Source organism: Canis aureus, chromosome 14 (assembly GCF_053574225.1).
Source record: "Canis aureus isolate CA01 chromosome 14, VMU_Caureus_v.1.0, whole genome shotgun sequence".
Lineage (NCBI taxonomy): Eukaryota > Metazoa > Chordata > Mammalia > Carnivora > Canidae > Canis > Canis aureus.
In genome coordinates, this window is record NC_135624.1 from 61868989 (window position 1) to 61891283 (window position 22295).

General features: G+C 37.0%; 1 protein-coding gene across 1 annotated transcript in view; it reads right to left on the reverse strand.

Moving 5' to 3' along the window:
• Positions 1 to 9807, reverse strand: part of TMPRSS11D (transmembrane serine protease 11D) — a 54616-nt gene extending 44809 nt beyond the window's left edge. Inside the window, exon 1 of the mRNA XM_077846632.1 lies at positions 9677 to 9807. Within this exon, the coding sequence (XP_077702758.1) occupies positions 9677 to 9684 (8 nt within the window). The 5' untranslated portion in view covers positions 9685 to 9807. The remainder of the gene's footprint in view (positions 1 to 9676) is intronic.
• Between the last annotated feature and the right edge of the window lie 12488 nt (positions 9808 to 22295).

The following is a 22295-nucleotide window of genomic DNA, read 5'->3' on the forward strand; positions in this document are numbered from 1 at the left end:
AATGATAAAACCCATTTGTTCTTTACATATTCTCCAATTCTCCTGTTTCTTCCTTCCCACATGTGCCATGACCTGACTTGACAGCAATGTTTCCCAAGCTTAGTTGAGCACAGAAGTATTTATTCCTGAAATACCTTACATTTTGAGGAATACAATGTTCCCAGAATGCATATAAGAAAATGCTGCTCTGTGAGTTCTAACTTGCCCAAAGCCTTAAGTGTTTCTGCAGGAGAGGCATGGGAACTATTGCACACCCAGCTTAGAGGGCATGCTTATTCATATCTAAATATACAAGGATGCTTCTTGCTTACCTCTCTCCCCATTTTGGATACGTGAGAAATGACTGTTTAGCTGTTAAGTTTAATTGTAGTTGTTTAGTGCATTGTCAAAATTACTGACCCTAACATGGAACTAGATACATATTTCTTTCTACAGAAAATAAATGAGTAAAGGATTTAGGGGCCCTTACATCCAGTTCAATCTGACTTGATTTTTAATGGGAAACTGACAGTGTCAGGATATTTCATTATTTCTACAAAGTGAGTCCCACTGAGGCGAAGAATTTGGTACATCACACTCTAAAGAAGCACAAGGCAGCATTTTTGGCCCTAAATGTGTTTGATATGATTATTATATATAGACCCAAATACAAAAAAAAAATCTAAAGATTGCCAGGAAACCATCCTGCTTAATTTGTATAGAAGGATATATGCCACGTTTTGCTTGGGGAGGGGAGCAGGGAGGCAGGGAAGGAGATACTGTGAATGACAGGGTAGAAGAAAGAAAAAAGAAAAGTATTTTTAAATGCATAGGTTAAGGAAGTAAAAATATACTAGTGAAGGGTCTAAAGCAAAAAAGACATTTCAGTACAATCTGGATGGCATAGGTTAATGGGCTGGATAGAATCTACCCAAGAATTTCCTGGAATGCTTCTCTCAGGAGAGGGTTATTATCTGTAACTCAGAGGGAATGAGTGGAGAATGGAATCAGAGCCCCACATCTATTCATTATAGTTAGTTATATTTTATTATATCTAGTACATGATAATTATTCTCATGGAAAAAAAGGTGACTTCTAGTGAATCATGGATAAAAACCGAGATTAGGTGTTTCAAATGCTCTTGAGTAATATTTAGTTACATCAATATGTTTTTTAAAACATCTAGTACTTAACCTCTTCTGAATTTAATTCTAGAGGCTCCCTGCCCACATTGTCTACAGAAGCAGAAGAAAGAATTGATACTCTCAGTATCATTTTCCCAGGATGGTTTTGTGTCATAATGAAATGAACAGTGATACTAATATTTTTGAGGCCTACACAATAAAATATGTTCCTCAGAGCTTAGGAAAAATGCAGACACATCACTTATCTTGGGAAGTAGTACGTATAGCGGTGGGTAAAAAACACTGTTGAAGTGGTTAGAAAAACTGCTTGACGTGAGGCAAATCACTTCTCTGGACTCCAGTTTTCTCATTTGTCATTATACAAAGAATCAGTGAGTTTTCTTGTCACCTTCCCACTATTCTTTCTTCCTTTAAAAAGATGGCTCCTTCTCATTTCCATGAGCACTTTATTGGTACATGTTCTCACTTTTACTGCCGGCTCTATTTTTGCAAACACTGTATTTTTTAAGAAAGTCTGCTTACAAAGTCCTTATCTCCCTCCCTTTCCCCCTCACCCCTCCTCCCTAGTAGCCTGTAAGCTCCATGAGTGGCAGCAGTTGAGAGCGTAGACACTGAAGCTCTACTAACTGGGTTCTAATCCTTGTCTGCTATTTACTTTGTGAAACTGGGAAGTCACTTAACTTCTTGATTTCCTGACCTGCAAAATGAAGGTACCAGTAGTATCTACTTCCAGATTTTTGTGAGGACGAATGAATTAAACATTTGTTAACAGAACTAGAATTATGTCTGGTGCTTGGCCCTGTGTCAGTGCTTGGTCAATCGAATAAAGGAGGGCAGGCACTTCTGGTGATTAGTTCTCCATTGTATCTCCCAAAGTTTTTAAGTGGGGCTCTATAGGGGAGGATGGATTTGATGATGGAAGTGAGGCCCTGTCGACTCTGTAAACACGGCTCCTGTCATGGGCATGAAGAGATACACACATAGGGATTCTTTTCTGTCTCTTGAACTGGGTTTCTTCTATTTTTATATAAATCTTCTATGAAACACCAGTCCTGTCCATAATCTGTATTTTTAGTTACTACACAAGTAATATAGAAAGATAATATAGTACAATCGTGATAATCATGACTTTTTGTAATCAGACATGCCTAAGTGACCCATTGGCAAGTGATAAAACCCCTCTGAGCCTTAGTTTCCTAATTCATAAAATAAGGATTATCACATGCCTCAGAGGGTTGTGAGATTAAATGGGATGCTATTTGTAAAGTGCTTTAGAACTCTGACATGTGTTCAATAAATGGTAAATTTACATTCCTCTTTTAGGTATAACCTAGCTTTAGCTGCAAATAATATAATTTTTTATAAATGGCATTTCTCAAGAGTGATAACATCCTATAGAATCACAGAATGTTAGCAATAGAAGAGAGCTTCAGGAAGAACCACTCTGACTTCCCATTATGCAGAAGAATACACTGATCTGCAGAGAGATTAGATGATGCTATGGGGAGGCCTGTTGACTTTTTTGCCTGATATATATTTTTTAAAACCCAGGACATGGTGGGCACTCTATTAACAGTATTTATTAAATATATGTTAGAGAAATCAATAGTAACTGATTACTTATAATACCATTCTGCTAAGAACTGGGGAGATCTTAAAAATGGCCAAAATGTGCCTTGCCTTAAAGCATTCCTGTCTTTCTGGGGGAGGATAAGATGTCTGTTAGCAACGTTTTCCACAGCTGACCAATTCTTTTTTTTTTTTTTATTGAAACACTGTCTTTTTTTTTTTTTTTTAATTTCCATGATTCCACATTCTTTCTATCCTTCTTATTCCCTTTTATATGTCTTTTGCTGGTTGCTTCCCCTCTATTTAATCTTAAGTTTCTGATGTTGCTTCATGCTCTGTCTGGGTGTTCTCTTTTCTCTCTAGCTGATCTCATTCAATTAGTTTCAATTACCATCTAAACCAACTGTTCTCAAGTTCTTGTGTGCATAAGAATCAATTGAGAAGCTTGGAAAAACAGATTCTTGCATCCAACATCCAGGCAGACTGTTTCAGTAGATCTGGTCTTGCTACTCAGAAACCTTCATTTAAAAAAAAAATATTTATGTATTTTAGAGAGGGGGGGGGAAGTACTCACATAAGAGGGAGGGGCAGAGGGAGAGGGAGAGAGAATCTGAAGCAGATTCCACGCTGAGTGCAGAGCCCAATGTGGGGCTCCAAGCCAGGCTTGACGCAGGGCTCAGCCTCATGACCCAAGATCTTGATCTGAGCTGAAACAAAGAGTTGGACGCTCAACCAACAGGTGCCTCAGAAACCTTCATTTTTAAATAAGTATTTTAGGGGATTGAGATGGAGATTATATACTCTGAAATATACACTCTGGAAAACACTGATCTACACACGATTTTAAAGCCATAATACCAATTACATCTTTCACATATTCCCACTTGATATTTAGAACTCAACATTTCTAAAGCTGAATTGATTGTCTGCTCCCTCCTAACACTCACAAAGTCTTTCTGTGCCATCAAATAGACCCATTGTCGGCATTTTCTTTTTCAGTAAATGACACCAACATCCCTATAGTTACTTCTGTGGAAAAACTGAAAGTCCTATTCACCACCTCTCTCACCTCTTATATCCAATCAAGCACCAAGTCCCATCCTTTCTATTTATGTCTGTCTTCAGTTTTATTGCCATTCCCACCACTTTTGTCCATGCCATCTTCATCCCTCTCCTGAAATAATGAACTAGCCTTCAACTGGTCTTTCTTCATCAATCTTCTTTCCCCAATGATTATCCTTTATAGACAACCAGAATGATCTGGGAAAAATCCTAATATAATAATGTCTCTGCCCTCATCGGATTTTTTAAAAAGATTTTATTCATTCATTTATGAGAGAGGCAGAGACATAAGCAGAGGAAAAAGCAGGCTCCCTAATTGGGAGCCCAATTAGGGATTCAATCCCTGGACCTTGGGATCATGACTTGAGCCAAAGGCAGATGCTCGACCACTGAGCCACCTAGGTGCCCCTGCCCTCATCAAATTTTTAACAGTTTTACATTTCTCTCATGATATAATCCCAACTCCTTAATATGGCATTTGAAGACCAGCATGATCTGTTTGCATCATCTTATTAAACAAATCAAAATGAAATCACATATTTTCATATGAATCACTGATAGGGTTTTGTCTAGGAAGGTTGTGATTTTCATCAAAGACTATCTTTTGCTCTCCTGAGATTTCCATAGACTAAATGTGTTCAATGACAGTTGTTTCCTTCCATTCATCTTAATTAGTAAAAGCCACCCTCTCAAACTTTTTTTCATAGTATTACCACAGCTATAACTAGATAGATCCTTGCTTATTTAAATGTTTTAGTGTTAGTCTTCCCAATAAACAATATGGGATCAGGGTTAAGGACTATGTGTTCTGTTTTTTATGTCTAGCGCACTACACAGCTACTCTCAGGTATTATGCCCTCAAAAAAGAATATATTTTTTAATGGATGAATAATGAATGAATGAATGAATGATCATGAGTACTCATAGTACTTATAAGGAATACTAAAATATAAAAGTATAAATAAAGTGCTTATGTATATAAGATTCAAAATGGCTTATTTTGCCACATTGAATTAAAAGTTGCTTTAAAGCAAGAGCACTTTGGGTTTACCAATGAATAATTGAGGACTTGAGGGAACACTGCTTGTCCTTGGATACCATCAGCTTATATAGTATTAAAAACCTTGGAACCAGTTGGAATCACACAGAAGCTAAGTGTAGCTACAGAAGAGAAATTGTACCTCAAATTACTCAGAATTTGGGGACTAGAAAAATGAAAAAAATCCAGTAACAGAAACTCAGAAAGTTTGACAAGTGGGCTAGGATAAAAATTAAGAACAATGGTGTCTGAGGAGCTTTGTGAATATTGTATTTCAAGGAGGGAATGATCTGCTCTGGAGTAGTTAATTAACAATGAGTGCTGAGGTCTTACTATTGGATTTTGCAATGCAGACAATCACTGATGATCTGAAAAGAGCTATTTCAGTGCTGTAGGGATGAGAACCTTTTTTGAAGTGAGATAAGAGGGAATGGGTTAAAGCTAAACAGGTGCACACTCTATGACCCAGAAAATCCATTTTTAGGAGAAACTCTAGCATGTTTGTGCCATGAGATCCATTTGAGAATGTTCAGAGCTGCAGTGTTTGTAATGGCAAAGGACCAGAAGAGCAGCTATGTAAGTTTGAGTATATTCTTAAAATGGAACATCATATAGTTGTGCGAATGAACAAATTATTACTCTGTGTTTTATGAAACATGATTTTGATTCCATTTATATTAATTTTATATATAGGTAGAACCAAATGATTTGGTATTTGGGGTTCTGTCTATGAACAGTAAAAGTGTAAAGAAAATCAAGGACATTTAGATAACGTGTCAGATTACAGATTGGGCAAGATCAGAGAGGGCAGTTAGCAGACAGGATGTTAACTGGTGATGCTATTTTTCTTAATGATGACTACTTTGGGATTAATTTTTAAAATTAGTCTTGATGTGATACATTTCCCAATAAAAAGTATAAAAAGTGAAGGGACTGACTAGGGTAGGAAAATTGAAACAGAGGCAATGGGTCTAGAGAAACGTTTGGAAGAGTTTTGCTATTGAGGGGAGGAAATGAGAAATAAGGCAGTAGCTGGAAGGGGGCTGTAGGTCAAAGAAGAAGGTTTTTGCTTTGTTTTATTGTTTAACTGGATATAGTGTGTTATGTCTTTATGCTGATGGTAATTTTTTAGCAGAGAAGCAAACTGTTTTAATTCACTCTTTGCAATATTGAACTCAGGTGATTATCCTGGCTAAGAAGTAAGATTGGCAGAATAAAAATTTGTCTAGGTTAGAAAAAATATGTTCAATGGCTCTTTTTAATATACTTCCTTGAAGCTTGAGCTCACATATTCTTTTATTAATCACTAAGACACTTGTTCATAAGTCTGGCAAATGGATACTCTAAATGTTCAATAGAATCTGCCATTTTCTTTCTGCTGAGTTAGTCGTTAGTGTGTAAACTTTTCAAAAGTTAGTTTTATTTTCAATCATTTTAGATAGCTACCCAGTGAATGGTTTTATTAGGACGGTGCTTCTATTTTACATATTATAAGCATATGCTGTATTTAGGCTTAAAGCATACTCTGAAAAACTGAGATTATGGCAAGTTTTCTTTGCTCAAGAGAATGAGATCCTTCAAGTTGGAGCAATACCTTTTAAGGAATTGGATTGAATATCTTTAACTTTCCTTACAATAGTGGATGTTGATTTTTATCCTCATGACTTATTCTAGAGGTTTCAACCATAGTCATGTTAGGGGCTTAAGCATCATAAAAATCAGGTAAGTAACAAATTTTGGAGGATTAGAAAAAAATTCAGGCTCAATATGGCAACTGTGTTAGCATGCAGCCTGAGGTGTTTGTGGGCAGAACTTGAACTTTAAATCCACAATTTTGGGGCTCTGTGACTGTAAAGATAAGGCCCATTTGTCTAATTGCTATTAAGAGATACATTCTTTGCCTAATGCTTTGCAATTTTAAGCATGGTTTTTGAAAGTTAACATAACAATTCATAAAGCAGGATTGAAGCAAAAGGCAGAGTTTGAAATGTATTTTTGACAGCTATGGCTTTTTTTCCCTACTTTTGTCTCATGTTGTTTTGGGTTGGTAGAAGGCAAGCCACCTGATTGGCTTTGGCATGTCCGTTTAGTCAGTTAATCATATCACAAGCACAGACAAAAGGGAAGAAAATGAAAATAAGATTTGTTATGGTCTGAGGCATTCTGCTAAGACTTGTCTCTTCCTGAGCTGAGATATGCTCCCTACCTTAAGTCTTTCCTTAAACTGCATTCTGAATTCCAGCCTACAAATCTTTATCTTGTTTTTCAAACCTCATTTCATACTTTCATACTGTAATCTGGTGGACATACGCACACCTTATGTAGACTTGACAAAGTCTGGAATACCCAGAGATTTGAAGTGAATAACAATTATATCATGATAATGTAGCTGTCCAGGTTCCTGAGCCCTGTGATAGGATTTCCTTCTTTGGAGAGGTGTAAAAAAGGTGGGTAACCTTTAGGAAAGGACAACCTGGAAGGGCCTGGGGCTTTAATTTATATATAAAAGTAAGCAAACTGTCCAAGAGCATCTATTTTCCACCTGGAGATCTACCAAAAATTACCTCGAATCACCTAAAAAATATATTATACACTTTTATTTTCCTCCCCTTATCCAATTTGGATGCTTTCTCAGAGCATATGGAGGAATTGGAAAATCATGGAGGTTGAGATTTAAGTTGGAGATAGCATAGCATACCTTTATGCTGATAGGAATATTCCAGCAGAGAAGGAAACTCTATGATTTAATTTATTGCTTGTAATATTAAACTGGCTTTGCAGTAAAACTATCAGACTGCAAATTTGTCTAATTTTAATTCCCCAGTCCACTTGAATATGCTTTCTGCTTTCTACTGAAAAGTCTGCTCTTTATTCAGGTTGGTGGATGGCATAGTTTTCTAGCCATGGATCCTCAAATTGGTGGATGAGGATCCGTAAGTTATTTTCCAAATTTCATCAATTTGACATGGTAACCCTGATGATCTCATTTTGGTAAAAACAAACCAACCCATGAAATTAATTGGGAATTACATAAATTTTAGGTTAAAAAAGGAACAATGAATTGGTTTTTAATAGATGTAGGCTATTAAGGGGATAAAATATCTCGGACTGTGATCTGTAGAAATCAAGGTTTCAAAGAGTCTTTTGTAATCAGAAAATTTGGTTCTGATTGAGTGTCATTTAATGTAAGGGTAAATCAATTTAGGAATTAGATTGAGTCAAGGCATTCTGAAATTGTATATCTCTTTCATTTATTTGCATTGTTTATCTTTCTTTATTATCCCTTGAATGATATTTTGATGTACATTTAGCTGCTTTTAAGGGTCAATTTTTGAAAAATCAGAGAAACTTCTTTACGGAATTAAAAATGTTTCAGCAAAATGCATTTCAGACTGTATTGTGATTATCAAGACAATATTACATTGTTATAGAAATTTTAAAATAATGGAAAAAATATAATTCATAAGCTTGCCACCTTATTCCTTTTTTAAGATTTATTTATTTATTTTAGAGAAAGAGGGTGGGGGAAGGGGCAGAGGGAGAGAAAATTCTGAAGCAGACTCCTCGCTGAGCATGAAGCCCAACACAGGGCTCCTCTTGGGACTTGACATGGGGCTTGTCACTGGGGCTTGATCTAAGGACCCTGAGATCATGACCTGAGCTGAAATCAAGAGCCAGCTGCTCAACTGACTAAGCCACCCAGGTGCCCCAAGCTTACCACTGTAATCCAACAAATATGATTAGTGTTTTATATACTTCATTAGACTTTCTCAGATGTATACTTTCTGAAGTGATAGTCAATAAATAAATACAATTCTGTGATTTTTTTTGTATAAAGTGAGGACAGGTATAGTATATAACAAATTCATAGGCTTTAACCTCTTTTAATGAATTCATCATATCCGTTATGGAATATGAAATTATTTTATTTATATTACTGTTAATTCTTAATTATTTCTTGTTAGAAACTTAGATGGCTACCCATTTTTCACTTGTGTATTTATTTATATTCAAATGCGAATAACTGTATACATATTTTACTAAAATAATTTAAATTTTGATTGAGTTTTCTAAAGTTTGGTAGATTTAAAGTAAACTGAGCTACACAACATAGCTAATGCATTGCTTATGCTTTTATCACCTTTTTAAAATGGCTTGTATCATATTTTTCTGTGTTCACGGAAAAACAAAATGAACAATATGTTCACTCATAGATGCACATACAAACACATCAAATTATATCATGACTGAGATTGCACCGACAGTAGATGATACCACAATTTGTTGCCTTTTTTGTGTGTGCATGTATATAAAAATCAGTATTCATTAACTAAAAGGAAAACTAAACAAATACTATTTTTTCTTACATATTAATAAAAATTTACTCAAAAATAGTGATATGGCAGGTATATGAAAAGTAGACAAATGTTATCTTATTTTCTTCAAGAGGACTTCAGGTTTCATTGTGTATTTCAAGCTAGTAATAATACAGAAGTCAAAATACAGAATCCTGGAAAAATTCTAGAACAACAGAGGATTTTTTTTACTGATTACATTTTTTTAAATCTACACATCACTCTTCGCACAGTTAAGCATGAGAGAACAAAAACACTTCCTTAAAGTTATAACCCTCAACTGTATTATTTACTCATTTTGTAAAAATAATCAGTCACACAGCAAGCACCTTATTTAAACAATATCAAACATATTATCTAAACAATCAAATGTATTCTCTAAACAATATAAGTTTCAGTGAAGGCTCTGGAAAAGTAACAAGAAGATTGCTAGACACAGCCAAATTTCTTCAGCTTCTGTGTATTTTTCACATGCCCTAAGTGAATCATAAAATTTCTAAAACTACAGAGACAAAAACAGGACTTACCTATACATTTTGATCCTGAATAACGAAGAGATCCTTTCTGCTGCCTATCTAACTTCTCTGAGATTTCTACACAAATGAATGACTCTCATGTATTATGTGTGATCTATGAAGGAGCTGAAGACAAAGGAGGAAATCCCACATAATTAAAATCTAACTTGTTAAACAAGTCTGAAGGAATCAACTTGAACCAATAGTATGACTTGCGGGATGAAATCAGAAACAGGTGACTTCACAAATCAGTAAAAACTTTATTTATTCTGGTAAATTGTGACAAAACATGATAGCAGGTGATAACTATTTTGAGAAAGCTTGCAACTACTCCACGTGAATTTTTAATTCAAGAGGATATGACAACCTCTTACCTGTGTGGTGTTGTTACACACCTCCTTCTCTGCAAGCTGAGGGTGATCAGAAAATACTTTCTAAGCACTCATGGTAGTACTACCTCTGACTTCACTCTTTTCTGTGATTAAAATACTGTTTTTCTTATAGAATGTGAAACAGAGATTTAGAGAAGTAACTGAGTAGGAGTACACGTTGTTGGATAAGGAAGCAGAACAGTTGTAACTAAAGTTGACTTTGTCTTTTTTCAAGTATGTCTTTTGCAAAAAGTATTCTAACTCACTACCGGTAGCAGATGAGTGGATGGTAGACTGTAGTCAGAGCATGTGTGGGGTGAGGGTAAGGAGGGGGATGTCGGCAGTGTTTGCAGGCCAGGGCAGAGCCCATGAAAACACAGAGGCAGGGACAGTGTGGAAGTGAGGAAGGACATCTCTGTCTCATGTGTTGGGAAGGAGTAGGAAATATATCTGGAAAGTTGTGCTGAGGTAACTGTGTGGGAATTCCTGCATATTATAGAATTGGAATGTGGAATTGAATTAGACTGCGTACTAAAATTTAAATTTTATTCTTAGTTTATTCACCAACTAATTGTGTAGTCTAAGGGGAAAAATCACTTATTCCTTTATGAATCTGATTAACCTACTGAGAAAGAAAGCTGAATCAGGTGGCTTTAGAGGACTGTTTTCAACTCAAATTCTATGCCTTTATCTTGTAAATCACTGATAGCTAATGGCTAATGAATTCATTCTAGGACTTCAACTAGACAAGTGTTCAATTTCTTATATAATGTGTACATCAGACAAGAGGAACTGAAGGAGTGGATCCTCCCCATCCTTCCCTTATATATTTTCATCAGATCCTATATTTCATGCCTGATAATCTAATTTTTTTAGTAAAAACATGAAAAAATATTTTAAAAACTTTTGTGAGTTACCTAAGCAAACTATCTTCATTTTGCATGTTAACCTTTAAGCAAGTATAAGCTTTTTTCATACAGTTATATCATAGTGTATAACTTTGTATTATGCTTTTTATACTTAATGTAATTTTTAAGTATACCTCTGTTATTAAATTTTTATGTCTAATAGCTATATATATATATTATTTTAGTAGTTGTATATGGACTTAATAGTTCTTTAGAATGTGCATAACTTTATTTTGTTGTAATTTCAAACTTCAAGAAAACTTACTGATATAATATATAGATTCATCAATTATTAACAATTTCAATGTTTGCATTTTAAAGGGTAAATCATCTTATACTGAATAGATTTATCATAAAATCTGTAGGTGATTCTTTTTTTGAGATTTTATTTATTTATTAACTGTAGGGTTTCTTTTTAAGATTTTACATATTTATTTGAGGAGGGGAACACAATGGGGAAAGCAGACTCCCCAGTGAGCAGGGAGCCCATAATAGGGCTCGATCCTAGGACCCTGAGTTCAGGACCTGAGCTGAAGGCAGACTGAGCCACCCAGGCACCCCAAGTAGGTGATTCTTTCAATGACTATCATTAACTAATATACTTTTTATTTTTCACTCCACTGCTAAATTTTCCCTTGAAATAAATGGAAAGGAAAAATAATGTATTGGGCCAAACTATATAAATATTTTAATGGGTTTTACAAATTTACTTTTTTAAAAATAATTTTTTCAAGGATGTGAAGTATTTGCCTTCTGTTTTTTGTTGACAGCACTTTCCCCCAATGATGCATGCTCTTTCTCCTCCATCTTTGTATTTCCTGGAAATTTAGCAAAAGCCTTTTTTAGTGAGTAAGTACTTAGTCAACACATATTATTTAAATGTTCAGTAACTGAGTGTATTAACACAGACCCTAGTGCCCTATCACTATTCACAACAGATCTTGGGAGTGAATCAGAGGAGTGGCATGGGGAAAAAAACTGCATACAGTCTGAAAGCAACTTCCTGCTTGCCTGTGATGAGCTCAACACAGAAAGAGAGGTGGGGCATGAAATTATAGTTTGTGAGGCAAAGGAATTGCTCTTAATAGAGATTAGTTCTAAAGATGTTGAATCTTAATCTTCAGATCCTCAGAGAGTGGCGGGATAGTCTTGACTTTTCTATTCTTGAGGGGCAGCCTATTGTAAGAATAAGGAATATAGAATGACGTTATACCAAAAATAACAGAATCTTCTGTTTCCTTGTCATATGCTTGATTTTACTTCTCCAGTTGTGCATTCACAAAACCAAGACAACCCAACTTAAGGGGACTGACATGAATAGGGTTCGGGAAAATAGAAGAGATAATTTATTTTAGTGGAAGATAAATCATGCCCTGTATGAGCTATCAAAATTGGTCTTTTGCCTGCCTAGGCTGAGAGGGAGATATCATGGTAAAGAGAATATCTCCAAATATGCAAATGTATACTAATAAACCTTGCTTTGACAGAAGTATGAATCATTCAGTGGAGCCCGTCATAACAATATGAGCAGAGAAAACAACCAAAAAGCAGATGATCTAAGAAAGTGTGGGCCAGTGGTATCTTCTTTGAATTTGGAACTTAAATGTTTAGTCATCAGGTTCAGGGTAGCGCAGTCATATGGCTATGGTTAGTAGTGAATGTGTCATGGGCTCCCTCACAGAATTATTATATAGATACAGAAAGAAAGATAATTGATGTGCCCACCATTTGAAAGTTGTAAAGTGTTATTTAAATATACACACTTACATTTATTATAAAGGTACATTTTAAAATCAGGTAATAATTGGATTTTGTTTGTGTGGCCAAATTTAGTTTTGCATATTATCATTTGTAGGTAGTTGGAAGTTAGGGAATCAGCATATCTCACTATGTTTCAGTGGCCTTTGTCTATTCAGAAGGCACATTGCAGTGCAAACAGGACACTCCTAGGAGTTAGAATACACCTAGAATCAAATCTAAATTCCTCTGCTTACTACCCAACAGGGTTCAGAAAAATTGTTTATAAGCCTCAGATTTCCTACATGTACAAATGGAGTTAAAGTACTACTCTCATAGAGTTGTAAAACTTAAATTCAGTCAAATCAAATCAAATGAATGAACAAATTCATTTAAAGCAGGGGCATGTTCAACATGTAATGTAGTCATTCCTTCACCTCTGATGCTCAAGGTAGTATGTGCATGTATGTGTGTAGGGGTTAAAATTACCTAAGATGTGGAGAGCATGTACTTTGGAAATGGCCCTGAATGTTTCTAAAATCCCAACCCACCTAGATTTGCACATGTGATCTTGCTTCTCCAAACCAATCTTATTCTTAAGGCATTTGTTCAAATGTGGTTCAAGTAATCCAGAGCTTATTACCTCCTATGATGGCTTTCAGGTTGGCAGCCAGTGATTTCTTGTGCTTTCCTCCTGTAAGTTTTTTAAACCAGTTTCTAATAGTAAGAGGTCAAAGATGCATCTTGGTCATAGGTTCCTTTTAATCTTTTTTAAAATTTTTTAAAATCTTTATTTATTTATGATAGAGAGAGAGAGAGAGAGAGAGAGAGAGAGAAAGAGAGGCAGAGACACAGGCAGAGGGAGAAGCAGGTTCCATGTACCGGGAGCCCGACGTGGGACTTGATCCCGGGTCTCCAGGATCGCGCCCTGAGCCAAAGGCAGGCGCCAAACCGCTGTGCCACCCAGGGATCCCCTCCTTTTAATCTTATTAAAGGAAGAAGTATGTATCATTTACCCCTCTGTGAAGGTTTCCACATTAATCTCCCTTGTGCTGCATAGAATTATTTTCTCCTATGGAGGGTAAATTCCTGAGCATAAACATAAATTTGGTTCTTGCACTTCTTCTTTACCTTCAGAAAAGCAATCCAGGCAAATTAATCTAATACATGTTAATATATAATGTAAGTGATCTTATCAACTGAAGGTTCTGGCTGATAAACTCAAAGTTATCCAGTATATCCACAAAAGTCTCCTAGGTGATTTTTTTTATTTGGTTGATAACAAGGGACTAATATGAATACCTGCAAATGTTTTAAGTAGTATCTATTTTCAGATTGATTGCATTATCGATTAACGACCGTTGGGCTTAACTGGTTCTTCAGTGTTGTCCAGCAATATAGCTAGGTTTCTCTGGTCAGTTTCTAGGTTAGTGTTTATAAAAACCATTTCAGATCTTCTCTACTCTTCCCCAAATATTTATTTTCTATTCTTTATTCCCTGTTCTTGCTTTTAACAGATTATTTACAGTTCTATTGTTGGAGAAAGATATAGACACTCTCAGATGGCCACTCCTTCGACTACTTATTGTCATATCCATATATCTTATGTGTCTGCCTATATCCTTCCTATTATAGTGGAAGAGGTTTCTGTCCTCCTTTGGGAGGCTAATCTTTCCATTTGTGCTTGGTGTTCACATCTTCATCTTTCCTCTTCCTAAACCTGCTTCTCCAGTATTCCCCATGTTCCCTCCCATTCACTCAGTTTCTCACACTAGAATCTGGATATCATTCTTGACTCCATCTCTAAATGTCTTATGTACATAGTTATTGAACCCATTTCCTTTCTGTCTTCAGCCCCACTGCCTCCATGTGATTCCAGACCACCACAATCCCTCAGCTGGTTTACTACCATTCTTCTGATTAGCTTCCCTATCTCTAATCTTTTCTCACTGTAGTACATTCTCCATACCTATAAGAATGACCATTTGCAAATTGAGTTATGTCACCATCCTAAAAACTCTTCAGTAGCTTTTTTGCATTTAACATACAGTTCATTCTCCTTTACATGGGTGGCAAAGTCCCACAGACTCTAGGCCTTGTCTATTCCTTTTTACCTTCCTCTCCTACCTTTTCCCCCCTCACTCTATATCCTATCCATTGTACTTCCTTTATTTTTTAAAAAGATTTTATTTATTTATTCATGAGAGACAGACACACACACACACACACACACACACACACACACAGAGGCTGAGACACAGGCAGAGGGAGAAGCAGGTGCCATTCAGGGAGCCCGACGTGGGACTCAATCCCTAGTCTCCAGGATCAGGCCCTGGGCTGAAGGCAGCACTAAACCACTGAGCCACCAGGGCTGCCCTTGAGTCTCCTTTAGATACTTGAATATACTGCCCTCTCTGTCTCCTCCAGTTCTATTCCCTTGGCTTTCACCATCCTTTTCCACCTTTTTAAATAAATTTCTTTTAAATTCTCAAATCTGATTCGTCTTTAAGGTATGCTTATATGCTTCTTTCTCCACCAGAACATCTTAATTGCTAGGATAGGTTGGTTGGTTCCTCTTCAGGATGATCCACATCAATTTGCTTCTCCTTTTATACTCATTTCAGAACTCAATACACATTCTGACATTCTTCCACAGTAGACCATAGGCCCGTGGGGGAAAGGACTGTTAAGTTTTCAGAGCTTGTCATCTCTGCCTGGCATGTGGTTAAGCATTCATTCATATGGATGAGAAGTACCATAGCTATGTTTGAGCTTTTTAAAAAGATCATTCTTGTAGGATACATGGAGATATCCTTCAGATCATTTTTCAAGATAAAGTGTTCAGCTGCAAAGTATATGAGTAACTGTATTTTAAAATATAGATTTATAAATTTTATGTTTGTTTAGGTATTTTAAGGCCAGCAGATCAGGAGATGGTGGCTATTGAAAAGATTGTTATTTACTGCTCCCAAAAGGAAGGAGCATGCCATACTAGGTGGGGCCACCTGGGGAAGCACCAGGGTTAGTCAGGAGGCAGAGAGAAAAAGGAGGAACTATGAACAAAAGCCTTTCTTGTAATTTCATCAGAAGAAGCAAGTGAGGTAAGATAAGCAACTACAGGATGTAGGTCTGAATAATTTCAGTGAGCCCTGTGGTATAGGAGCTGTCCCTAAATTGTCTGGTACACAGCCCGGGTACATTCACTATAATAGAGGGCGCATTCCTCTATGGCAGAGGAATAATAGCTCAGAGTGTAAGAGCTCAAAAAAGGAGATGTTTGGGATATGAGCTCTGGCTTGGCTGGTTTGCCTATGAAGGACTCGCTCATGGGTGGAGCTATTTGCTGTCTCTAGGTATTAGCTAGCCCTGGGAGCAGCAGTCCCTCTAGGGCTAGCAAAGTCCCAGATATCAAATCATGAGAATAAAAAGATATGCTTAATACAACCCTGACAGGCCGTAGCTGCTACCTTTGTCCAGGTTTGCCTCAGTTTTAAAGTCAAGGGCATTTTCTTCTCTTGGTGGCTCCCATTCAATGACTGAGTGAGGTGGTGATATAAAAGTACAGCTATTGCCACATAATATGCATTTCTCTGACAGGTCATATTTACTCCAGAGTTCCCAGCTGGTAGGCAGAGATTTTGTCAGATAGGCATTGCTGTCTGATAACTCCCCTGCCCAATCCCACTTCCTTTTCCTTTAACAGCAAAAGGAAACTCACCTTTGTACTTCGTTTCCGAAGTGTTTGTTTCCAGAAAATCCAACTTGCATTAGGTGGTAGTGAGAGAGCTCCAAGAAAACAGGCATTAAGATGAGATTGGTGGGGGAGGGGTGCCTGAGTGGCTTAGTCAGTTAAATGTCTACCTTCAGCTCAGGTTATGATCCCAGGGTCCTCGGATGGAGCCCTGCATCAGACACCTGCCAGGTGGGAAGCCTGCTTCTCCATCTCCTCTCCACTTGTGCTCTTTATTGCTATCTCTGTCTCTCTCTCAAATAAATAAATGAAATCTTAAAAAAAAAAAAGGAATAAAATGAGATTTGGGGCCTGGATGACTCACCTCCCAGCTGGTAATGAGGACTTGGTGGTAGGTGGCATGCCGACAGCCTCTAACACAGGCGTGATATTAAAACTCTTACCACTAGTGAGCTAGGCCAGCATGTTAGTAGAGGTGAATGCACTGGTCAGTGTGCTGATTCATGTATTTGAAAGGTAGAGAGGAGGGGGTGGTAAACATAAGGACAGTCAAATTGCATGGTTGCTGCTAGGTTGTGTGTATGCTGCATAATGCAATAATAATAATAATGAAATTTTGAGGGAAATTAACATAATTGAAAGTTGAGTATGAGATCCAGAGGTTCTCTTTGTTCAATTATTAAGAAGTCCTCATCTCATGCAGTAGATAGGCAGGAAAACAATACCAAACACAGGATTGGATAGACTGGCTGAACTCCCATGATTGTTGAATGCTCAACAGAGACAGGTCTATTATTCTAAAATCAGAACCCTACTTGGGAAGACCTGGGACCTGATACATAGAATGTAGATATTTGGCTAGATGTCCCTGAAGATTTTGGCTCAGCAGACTTCTTTTGAGCCTTCTAAATCCACAGAAGTAGGTCTTTTCTCTCTTTTGAGAGTTAGTGTTCTGCAGAGATGCAGAGGCCTCTTTCCTAGAGGTGATAGCTGTCCTCTTCAGGAGCTGCATGCATCTCCTCTCCTGGCTGCCAGTCCTCTAATTAAGGCTTGGTCACAACATAACATTACATCTGGGCATGTGTCAGGGCTAAAGAGAGAGGAAAAAGTTGCTGCAAAAATTAGCAGTAGGTGCCATCAGGGGCTGTGTGAGTACTTTCTGTTTGACTGGATTTGGGTATGCTTGATCTACTTAAGTAGTCTGGAACATAAAGCTGGATAAGGAGGGGTTGATTGACTCGGGGCAGTCTCTCAGTATATAGGACTGAGTACCTACCAAGGTACTCAGGGAATGATGCCTATCTGCTGCTGGAGTGGCTCTTAGAGCCAGGAAAAAACAATGGCCCATATTAAACAGGGTCAAAATTCCAGAATTTTGGTTAGAGACAAGGGATTAAAGGCTCAGAGACTCAGGCATGGTGGAATGGATATATTATGCAACACCTCATCACAGAATTATTTTGCATGGGCGAGACCAGATAATACACCATTCACCAAGGCCATCAGGAATGTGCTGGTGAGAGGGGTATCAACAGGGGATTGACTTCTTCCATTTTGCCTGGAACTGCCAGGCTTTAAAACTCAAAAGTCTAACATTCTGGAAATTCAGTCTTAGGTAAACTGGCATAGTTGGTCACTCTAGTGCAGTATCACTAAGTGTTGGCATGATGGGTGCATAAATGAGATGGCTGCAGTGGGAGAGATGGGGGCTCCATATGAGTCCAACAGCATGTGCTTACCACTTAACCAACACCGGTCTAACAAATGCCTTCTTAGAATGTCCAACCTACCATCATCAACAAAGACACACACTGAATCCACAAGATGGCACTGTTCCATAAGGAGACCAACTGGCCACCTGATAACGTATTGACTGCATTGGAACCCTTCCATCCTGAAAGCATCAGCCATTTCTTTCTTATAGGACTAGACATCTATTCTGGATAGGAGTTTGTCTTGCCTACCCAGAAGGCCATAGCCAGCAGCACTGTTTGGAGTGTTGTGAACATTCTAATTGGGTCAATTCCATATAATCACGAGTATAACTTTTTCTTTTGTTTTCAAAATCTGGAGATACTTCTTTAATAACTGATTTCGTTGTGATTGTTTCAAGTCACTAAAAGTACTGCATATTGTCCTGTGCATTCAAAAGTGAAATGAGAATGTCTGAAAATACCACCTGCCATTTACTTTCACTTTTTTTGACATGTAGGGAAAAAAAAATAACCAGAGAAGTCACAGGTTTTTGGCTATGAAATATGTTCTCTTCAGGTTATGACTAAGTGTGATTTGGGGAGTGCAATGGGGAGGCTTGCTTTTTCTACCGTCATATTTTTTTGTATCTGTCTTCTCATTTTAGAAGTATTCTTGAGTAGTCATAAAACCATGCACTGGTCTTTAAAATTGATTTTAAAATTGTATCAAAAATAGTATAAAAATCCCACAAGCATTTGGACATGGCTCTTGCTCAGTGTTAAGATAGTATTATTTAGAATATTTTTTCTAATATCATTAATGGTATGAAAGATAGCAAAGATGATTAAAAAGTGGAAGGGATTTGATTATAATCTTAAGGTCCAAGACAATGCCTCATCAAATATTGACTTGAATATATGGTAACATTTTTTAAAGTAGTTATTTTTGAAAAATATATCTCTATCTGTGCAGTGTTGTAATTTAAGGACTTTAGAACCTATTAAGTTATGAGTATGGATTCCCATGGTGAGTATTTTTCCGAATACCCTGTTGGGAGCTACCATGACTCTAGAGTACAAACCAGGCCTCTGGCAAAGGAGGGATTTCCCTGGAGAGGAGGGAAGAGAGGAAGTGTTGTGGAAGATGACATTACATTAAGTATTGGCATAAAAATTTTTGTTTTCATATCTGTTTCAGAAGTTTTAAAGGAAACAATTTATATATGTTTAAAAGTTACTAGACCACTATGAATACCATGTAGAAAACCTCCCCCAAGTGAGGAAATACACAGAAATATTTAGTAGAGTCTCTGTTGCTCTGGGGATGGGCATGTTTTTTGGAGAATAAAATATAGATAATTAAGAAATTAGGGCAGCCCAGGTGGCTCAGCGGTTTACCTCCACCTTCAGCCCAGGGCGTGATCCTGGAGACCTGGAATCGAGTACCACGTCGGGCTCCCTGCATGGAGCCTGCTTCTCCCTCCACCTGTGTCTCTGCCTCTCTCTCTCTTTGTCTCTCATGAATAAAAAAAAAAAAAAAAAAAAAAAAAAAAAATTAGCCAGGCAACACAAGAAAAAAACACAGTAGAAAGAAAGGCAACAGAAGTTATAACGAACATAAAAACTATGCCAATATATATGAATGGTTTCAACAGCTATAGCAAAAAGTGAAGTCTCTTCTAATGGTTTTAAAAGGAAAATTCAATTGTCAGAAACCTGTACATTATTAGATGCACAACTAATTCAAGAAGAAAGTTAAAGAGAAGAAAAATAAAGCAAGTGAATATACAGATAGGATAAGAATGGAGGTCCAAAGCTACGACATTAACCAGGATAAAGAGGGTAGCTTGCATTGATAAAAAAGTACACAGATACACGACAATTAAAAAGTTGAGAACGATAATAACAAGAGATGTAGAAGAGACAAATTATAATATGTGACACTATGCTAAAAGTATTTAGTGTTCAGAAAATAGATTTCCGAAAAAAATATGAAAATTATCAAAATTGATTCAAGAACTAGGAAACTTGGACAGGAAAACAAGTGTGGAAGAAATGAAAAACATATAAATATTTGTTTCCTAAAAGCATCTGGACTCCTGATTGTTTCAGGAAAACAGTTATTTTTCTATGCTATCTTGGCTGTTCCCTTGACTGCATGGAACATGCTGAAAACTTTTCAGTGAGTTTTATAAAGCTGACATTATCTTGATTAATTAAAATCTGATAGAACATTAAGTATACCAATCCCATTCTGAGAATTATTGGCTGTATTCAAATAAATAAACCCTGGGGTCTGTCTTATCTAGAAAAAGCTGCATAAGGTCACTTACATAGATTACAAATCAAACACTTGTAATTTACAGTGTTTGCCCTCATGATCTTCACTTCAGGGTTGGGATTTGAGAACTCCGTTTTTTAGTTATACTTACACCTAACATGTCCTACAAGATCTTTAGTCACGTAGACCTTTTATTGAACTTGGATTTTTCTTCCTGCCTTGGCCCTGGGGATTGCTAGAGTAAATTTCTTGATTTGGTTTTGTTAAATTTGTAGTTGTTATTTTGAATAGGTTAATTTTTCCCATTTCTTTTTATAGGTATTTAGGGCTAAATTCAAGGTAATCTCCTGGTTTTCCTCTAGCCTAATTGAGATATAATTGACACATAATATTGTGTAAGTTTAATGCGTGTCATGGGATGATGTGATACACATAAATATCGCAAAGTGTGACCCTTCACCTCCATTGCTGTTGCTGTTGTTATGAGAACATTAAAGCTCTACTCTTACAGTAACTTTCAAGTATACAATCCAGTATTATTAGCTACTGTCACCATGCTATGCCTTAGATCATGGAACTTATTCATTTGATAACTGACAATTTGTACCCTTTAACCAATGTCTCCCATTAAACCCCTGAGAACATAATGTACACACATAGTAAGGACGATAGTGATTATAGTGAATAATTCTGTGTTGTATACTTGAAATTTTCTTAAAAGAGCAAATATTAAGTGTCCTCACTACAAAAACAAACAAACAACTGTGAGGTGATAGATGCGTTAATTAACTTAATATGCTAATCACTTCACAATGTATGTGTATTATCAAATTATCACGTTCTATACTTTAAATATATACAATTTTATTTGTCAGTTATATCTTAAACCTGGAAAAATGTTAACATCATCCAAACAATCTCATAGAAACATCCAAAATAAATTTTGACTGTACATCTGGGTACCGTGGCCCAGTTAAGATGCCACATAAAAGTAACCATCATGAAGTTCAAAGAACAGACCCGTCATCCCTCACCTGGTAGCTTGTGGGACTGGGATTTCAAATACATTCCACTGAACTTCATACTGTTTACTTCTGTGTTCCACTGTCCACCATTCAGCAAATGGGTGATTGGTAGTGTAATCTTTTACAAATACTTTAAAAGAATATTTGAACCTCTATTCAATTTCTGGTTGATTTAAATGAGCCATCAATGGTCAGGTTTTGTACTGTGTCTCACTCTTCCACTAAACCGTGAAATACGTGACTGTAGAGAGGTACTTAAACAGAACTTGGGGCCTTTTGGAGCCATGAATGTGCAGCATCACATCCTTCTGACACAAAGATCACAATTCTCACTTGACTGTCAGAAGAGCACCTACTTGAATTCTTTTTTGTTTTTGTTTCTGTTTTCAGTAATATTGGTGCATTTCCACCGATTCATCTTGGTTTGTTTTCCAGGACTTTTGAACATTTAATACTACGATGAATACTTTTAATACTATGACAGCTGTCCGGGATTAGGAATAGTCTGTAGTTATGGCAAAGGGAGGAGCTATCCAGCTCATCCTGGGATCCAGTCTGTGTTTTAGTGTCTGCGTATTTTTCGTCCTAGGCTCTAATCTGTTGATCTGATCTTTTCCTAATGAGAAAGAAATAAGGACTTCAGATCAAATAGGAGATGGTGTAATCAGAGCATGTTGTTAAGTTCTTTTTAAAACTGGCTCAGTGAAAGGCAATGTGAGGGCAAGGCTGTTTCTAGAGAGGTTTTCATGAAACACCAGGAGTGAAGTTTGTGCTTTTGCACCGGGGGTAGTATTCATTGCCTCGGACACAGTGGGAGAGTGGAGACAGAGCTGTGCTCAGCTGTGGGCAGGACTCCTGACCTAGACGAGGGTGCCCCCCCAGAGGGCTGGGAAAGCAGGAGGAGCTTTGACAGTTGAAGGCTCA